Source organism: Cicer arietinum, chromosome 6 (genome assembly GCF_000331145.2).
Source record: "Cicer arietinum cultivar CDC Frontier isolate Library 1 chromosome 6, Cicar.CDCFrontier_v2.0, whole genome shotgun sequence".
Lineage (NCBI taxonomy): Eukaryota > Viridiplantae > Streptophyta > Magnoliopsida > Fabales > Fabaceae > Cicer > Cicer arietinum.
Window position 1 is genome coordinate 33,009,033 of NC_021165.2, and position 6,810 is coordinate 33,015,842.

General features: G+C 30.0%; 1 protein-coding gene across 1 annotated transcript; it reads left to right on the top strand.

The window, feature by feature from the left end:
• Positions 1–873: 873 nt before the first annotated feature.
• On the top strand, positions 874–6,170 carry LOC101510180 (CASP-like protein 5B2). The gene is made up of 3 exons (XM_004506568.4): positions 874–1,237; positions 4,697–4,829; positions 5,556–6,170. Exons 1-3 carry the CDS (start codon positions 1,104–1,106, stop codon positions 5,754–5,756), a joined length of 468 nt encoding a protein of 155 aa, XP_004506625.1. The 5' UTR covers positions 874–1,103; the 3' UTR covers positions 5,757–6,170.
• The last annotated feature ends 640 nt before the right edge of the window (positions 6,171–6,810 follow it).

Genomic DNA, 6,810 nt, shown 5'->3' on the forward strand with positions numbered 1-6,810 from the left:
TACATTTACGATATTATAAAAATATATATCTCTTTTATATATTAATTTTAACATTATTTTAATATAAGATAAATTCGATCAATTTTCATATCGAATTCACGTTGACAAAACAAATTTACTTAAAAGCTTGAATTTGACGACCTTGATTTGTATACTTTAAGAGGCCTTTGTAATGACACTTCTTGCCTTTAATAAATACCACTCCATATCAAAATGTAGGTATATTATTACCTCTGCTCTTATATATAAAACATTAGTAATTAAATCACGAAAAAAAAGTATTATATTATTCAATTTGTTGTTTATTTAAATTATTTTACTATTTTTTTAAAGAGGAAGAATCAATTTATATTTTTATTGTAATATTCAATATAGATAACATAAAATATTACTAATAAGTTAATAAAAAATAATTAATTTAGTTGAAAGAGTGAAAAATATCATATAAATTTGATTGATAATGTAAATGTATATAATTAAAATAAAGTTGTTTGATAATAATTGATAATGCGATAACTCTCTTTAATATAACTAACCTATAAATTAATTGATAATTGATATTGATAGCTACAAAGTTACTTTTCTATGGGATATTTTACTTTTTTTGAGTAAATGGGATATTTCACTTAGAAACGCTTTAGTGGAGAAATGATGGAATCCAAAGTGGATTCTTTACAAAGTACGCATCGGATACCCCATTAAGAGACCAAAGTAATTAATTCAATAATTTTTCAATATTTGCATTACTTCGGGAGACCAAAGTAATTATTAAAAATAGAACTAATCTTGTTTACCCATTAATCTTATAGTTTGTTATTCAAAAATTATTAGAACTAACCATTTTATATTTCCTGGAAAAAGTAAACTACCCCCACTCCTAGTTGCAGTGAGACGACAACAAATTCAGTTAAAAAACAATTTATTAATACAAAATTCCACATTTCTCCCTCCCACTCCACACACTCTCTCTCTCAAAATTGATTTCACAAAACAATCAAACCCTTCAATGGATACTGATACATGAATAGAGAGAATCTTCCATGAAGAAACAATTCTGAAATCTAGGGTTTCTTAAAAGCTATATTAGAAGAAGAAAAAGGAGGATGATGAAGAGGTTGTTGGGTGGACCTGGAACAGTGACTGGATTCTTGTTGAGGTTAGGACAATGTGCATTTGGTGCTGCTTCCATTAGTATCATGGTTACTTCTCTTGGTTTCTCTACCTTCACTGCTTTCTGGTATATATTCCTCTTCTTTCATATTTTTTTTTTCATTCTGTTTTGTAAAAAAATTAAAAATTGAATTTTTATGCATATTTTTTGTTTTATTTTCTTTCACTTTTTTTATTATTATTTATAAAAAAAAATTAAGGATTGGAATCATGGGGTTGGTTCATTGTTTGCACAAAGTGACTAGACTTGTTTCTTTGCTTTTTTTTGAGATGTTTTTCCCTCACTTTTTTAGGCAAATATTGATTAGTTAGTCTCTTAGTGCTTATTAGTTTCCAGGGTTGGAATGCCAGACCTTCTGTATAGAGCTTCTTTGATGTCCCTTAACTCAACAACCTAGCTGTTTCCGTGGAACTTCACTGATTGTTGTGTTGTATGTGTAAACATGAGTTTAGTTAGGGTGTGTGAAAGAGGGGACCATAGGGGAGAAAATGATCAGTTGGTTTGTGAGGTCCTTAGAATTTAGGGAATTTGGTTACAGGGTTGCTATATGAAGGAGTGAGGTTGGGTAGTGATAGGCATTAAGAAAGTTGTTAGTAAGTGTTTAGGAGAGATTCCTCTCTGGTTTAGGAGCATCTTGCTTTGGATTATGAGTTCTTAAACTCTGGTTTGTCATTTATTTACCATTTTTCACCATTGTAGAGCTCTTGAGCTCATCTTTACTTCCAATAATATATAGTTTCACTATCTTGATTTTACAGGCTCTATCAGTGTGTTTAATAGAGGAGTTTGAAGGGTAGCTAGTGTTTATTTGTTGTTTGTTGGTTTCTGAATTGTAGTAGCTATTATTTAAATGTTTGATTCTGACAATGTTTCAATGTACAAATATTACAATTATCATTATTATTATTTTGGGTTTTACTAATTAAGATAACAATGTTTTATTCATGCTCAACAACTGAGCTACCTATTTGGGACTTTATAGATTCTTGTGTTGTATGTGTAAGCATGACTTTACTTAGGGTTTTGGAATTTGAATAGAGGAGTTTGAAGGGGGCTAGAGTTGATTTTGTTGTTGTTGGTTTCGAAATTGTTGTAGCTATTATTTATATGTTTGTTTCTGAAAATGTATAAGGGATTTTCTGATGAAGGTTACCGGATAATGTATCGATGTTATTTCTAATCTTAGGAGAATGATCAGTTAAATCGGAGATGTTTACCTTCCAAACATACCCTTAGCATATGGAAATGATTTTGTGATGGTCATGTCATTTGAGAGTTTGTTCATTTTGATGTACCTCAATTTTAAAAGGGATGCCAAATTGATTGTTAATAGTGAAAATGAGTTACTTTTATTTTACATTTATTACAATTATTATTATTACTATTATTTTGGATTTTACTATATAAGACAAATGTTTTATTCATTTAAAAAATTTTCCACCTACCAGCGTGTACAAATAATACAATAAATGTTATTCCCTCTGTCCCACAGTAAGTGACCTATTTGCAAAAAAAATTGTCCCACAATAAATGATCCGTTCAATATTCAATGTAATATTAAAGACTTTTTTTCTTTCTAATTGTACCATTTAATTAATTCTACATGCATTGCTCTTAATTCACTATTTTCTTAATCTGTCTGAAATAGTCAAATGGGTTACTCATTATGGGATAGAGGGAGTAATTGATATGGTTTCTTAATTCAAATCCTAAAATATGATTCTAATCGTAATAATAAATAGATGGATTTTATTCTTTGATTCTAACATGTTGAAGCTTGGGCTTTTGGTTTCCCTGAAGCGCCGTCCCTCAAGGATTGTGGCTGACCCATATTGGCAACTCTATATCTAATGTATAATCTATTATGATTTCTTTTTCACTCAACTTCTACAACTTGTTACCAAATATATGTTGCACCATCTTGAAAATGTCTAAATATTTAGTTGCTTTGGAAATTAGTTGTATTGTGCTTATTTTCCCCAAATCCTAATGGTATGGTAATGATTTTCTATACTTTATATCCCTAGTTTATTATTTTGAAATTGGACAATGAATGAGTGTAATACTTTAGCCTTAACTCTTGATATTTAAGAGTTCTAGAGGGGTTTGGGCTAGTGCTAAAAAAGGAACTGGTTGCCTGTTCCTGCCAGCATAGTAGATTAGATTTTGCAAGAGTATTACTTTGTAATGGAAGATGGTACTGCTTTTCTCTTTCTGTGTTTGTCATGAGCATTCTATGTATGTGGCTTAGTTGTCAATTCATTTCACTAATTCTCAGGTAGCATTGGATCCTTCTAACTGATTTGGTTCAGAAAGCTTTGAATCCTTCTAACTAATCTAGTTCAGTTAGTTAGGGAGTCTAATGTATACTATACATTCTTATACACTCTAACATTCCTTTTCTTCTCATCGGTTTCTAATTCCTTTTAATCTCTATGTTCTCTATTTTTAAGTGGGGATTTTTAACCTGCAACTTCCACAATCTCATCCGAAATTCCTACTCCAGTTCACCGCCCCTGGTCACATATTTGAGTGCCTCAACTTTTGGCTGTTAAGACTACTCATGTTGATCTCATATGCTATGTTTTGAGTTTCTGACTCTACTGCCTCCTTTCTTCTTTTAGAGGCTCATAACTTATTAATGATTAGTTACTTGACTTTTGTCATTATTAGTAGCTTATATGTTTAGTTTAAGACCTATAACTTTATTATAAATTATAAGTGTCTTAAATTTTGAGGGTTTTTTAAATCATTTATGTATATGAGTATAAATTATTTAACTGTCACTAAAATTTTAGTATAGCGACCACCCTGCTATGCGATTTCCTGATACAAATTTTTGGAATTGGCCGCTACACTGCTATATGGGATTGATAACTATGATATAGTATTCTAAATTATTTCTTAAGATACGATGTTCATATTTTTTTGTATATTTCATATGTTTCCATATTTGTTAGGATTATTAGTTAGTCTAGTATATACCTTATAAATAAGGATGTATGCTCTATGTTTCACAACAATCCTTCACATTAAATCAATATCAATTCAAGTACATTTAGTATCTATTCTTTCTTTCCTGAATTCTGATAGAAATCAACCGATGCATTGCCTTAAAATGAATATTACAATTATGTTCTCTGGATATTCGTGTGATCCAGAACTCTCTCAAATCCCGATGCCTATTAGGCTCCCAAACCAATACAAATGCCAAGATACGCTTTCTCTCAATCACCCCTTCTATTTATAAGCAACATGTCTTATTCGCCTAATTAACTTATTCCTATTCTAACTGTACATAGCAGTTACATATGGCAATTAGTATTAATAAAAACTGTAATAATATTTAACTGCCTAACAATGTAATAATGATAAATAAATAAATAATAAGTCTGACAAATTCCTGCTACTTTGTTACTATATTCAAATGCTTACAACTTAAGTTTTAGTTTTGCTATTGTGTGGAAATATTTCCTCTTGGATTGCATAAATTGATTGTCATGTGATACTTGCTTCCACTTGCAGCTATTTAACTGCATCAATGGGACTTCAAGTGCTATGGAGCTTTGGACTTGCATGTCTTGATATTTATGCCTTGAGAAGAAAGAGAGACCTACAAAATCCAATTCTTGTTAGCCTGTTTGTCGTAGGTGATTGGGTAATAGTCTAACCACTCTTTTTCCTATAAAATAAAAGTTAGAAGGATAAAAATATGCTTAACATCATTATATGCATAATTTAATTAGACAAGGATTCAAACGATTCTAATTATTGGTTGTTAATTATGATCTACTTGATATAGTCTCAAATATAGTTGTGATATTTTGATTAGAGCACAACAAGCATTGAAGTCTGATTGTTCACGTTTCAACTTTTTGAGAGCTCTCACTGTTAACAGCAACCAATGAACTACTAAGTTGGTTCGAAGTACTTATGTTACTGTTGTAGATAAGTGAACGAAAATTATTAATAATTAAAGAGATATTAGTGACCCTTTTATAATTGTCTCTGAGAGGATCTAAATCCTATCCCGTAAGATTATAAAGTCAAGCTCTTACCACGGAAATAAATACATAAGCATAATTTGCTTATAAAAGGATCAGTCACAATTTAAGATTGGACATCACTTACTGCTTTAACATACATGTACTGCTGCAGAATAACAGCATGTCTTGCTTTGTCCATCTTTTTTACAGTGCTTGGTGAAACTATGATTCTGGTGAAGTGTTGATAAATCTGTGCTTCAATTTCCGAATCTCTTTTATAATGATATGAACCTTGTTATCTTCCTCTTCTTCTATGGCATTACATTTTTTATGTTCTATAGAAAATTTGAGGTGATTATTATGTGGTGATATCTTTGCAAATAATTTATGCTATACAGGTAACAGCCATTTTGTCACTAGCAGCTGCATGCTCATCAGCAGGAATTGTAGTTTTGTATTCGAGAGACGTGGATATGTGTGCGGCGCATAAGAATATCCCTTGCAACAGGTTCCAGATTTCTGTAGCTATGGCTTTTGTCACCTGGGTTCTTACAGCGATGTCATCACATGTGATGTTTTGGATATTGGCCTCAGTCTAGCTCGATGACCAACATACACACACAGTATATTCGAAAACTGTGACATGTGGGTCAATTTTTTTGTTATTGTCCCTCTTCAAAACTCTTGACCAGTGGTTTCTGAGTGTCAACATGGTTGGAATGTCAGTTGTCATAGCGACGTCTGTGCAATCCATTTCTTGGTTTACAAAAATCTTGCTATGCCTCTCAATCTGGGTACGGAGTACAGGTTTGATCTAAGCTTTGGATATGTTTTTGTGATCTTTCTTCCTTAATGTAATCAAATTATGGTACACATGCTACATGCTTGTGGTTGTACATAATCTTGCTTTAGTAATTTAGTATCCCGTAAAACTTAAAAAGAAACTGTAGTTTTCACTTCACATGTTGTGATTTTAAAATCATGCTATATACAGTTCGCATATAGTTTTTTTACTTGTTTGCTTATTATTAGTTTAGCTTAAATGCCCTCTTGGGCTCCCTATTTTATTCAAAATGAACTTTTAATTCTCTTATTTGTAAAATTTATTTTATTGCTCCTCTCTATTAACTAATTCTTGGAATTTTTTAGTCTCCACTATTTTTTATGATGTGATACTCTCATTAATGATGTAACATTTGTGAGTTGGACAAAATATTCTCAATGTCTTTATTGTTGTAATTAATTTTATTTATTTAGAACATATTAAAAATAAATTTAATTTAATTTATTTAAATATTTAATTTTTAAATTTTATAATATTTAAATAAATTTTTTAAAATTTATTTATTTTATTCACTTTTTAATAATTTTAAAATATTTGTATCAAACATTTAAAATTTTACTTATTTTATATTTAATATTTACTTTTGTTTTTAAATTTAATATTTATTTTATATATGCATTAAAATGTTAAATATTTTAATATATGAATAAAATTAATTACAACAATAATAGACATAGAAAATATTTATTCAACCCGTAAATGTCATTTAAGCGTTATGTCGTTAATGAGAGTGTTACATCATAAAAAAATAGTAGGAGATAAAAAAATCCAAGAATTTGTTAATAGGAGGATAAAAATCCGATTTTAGA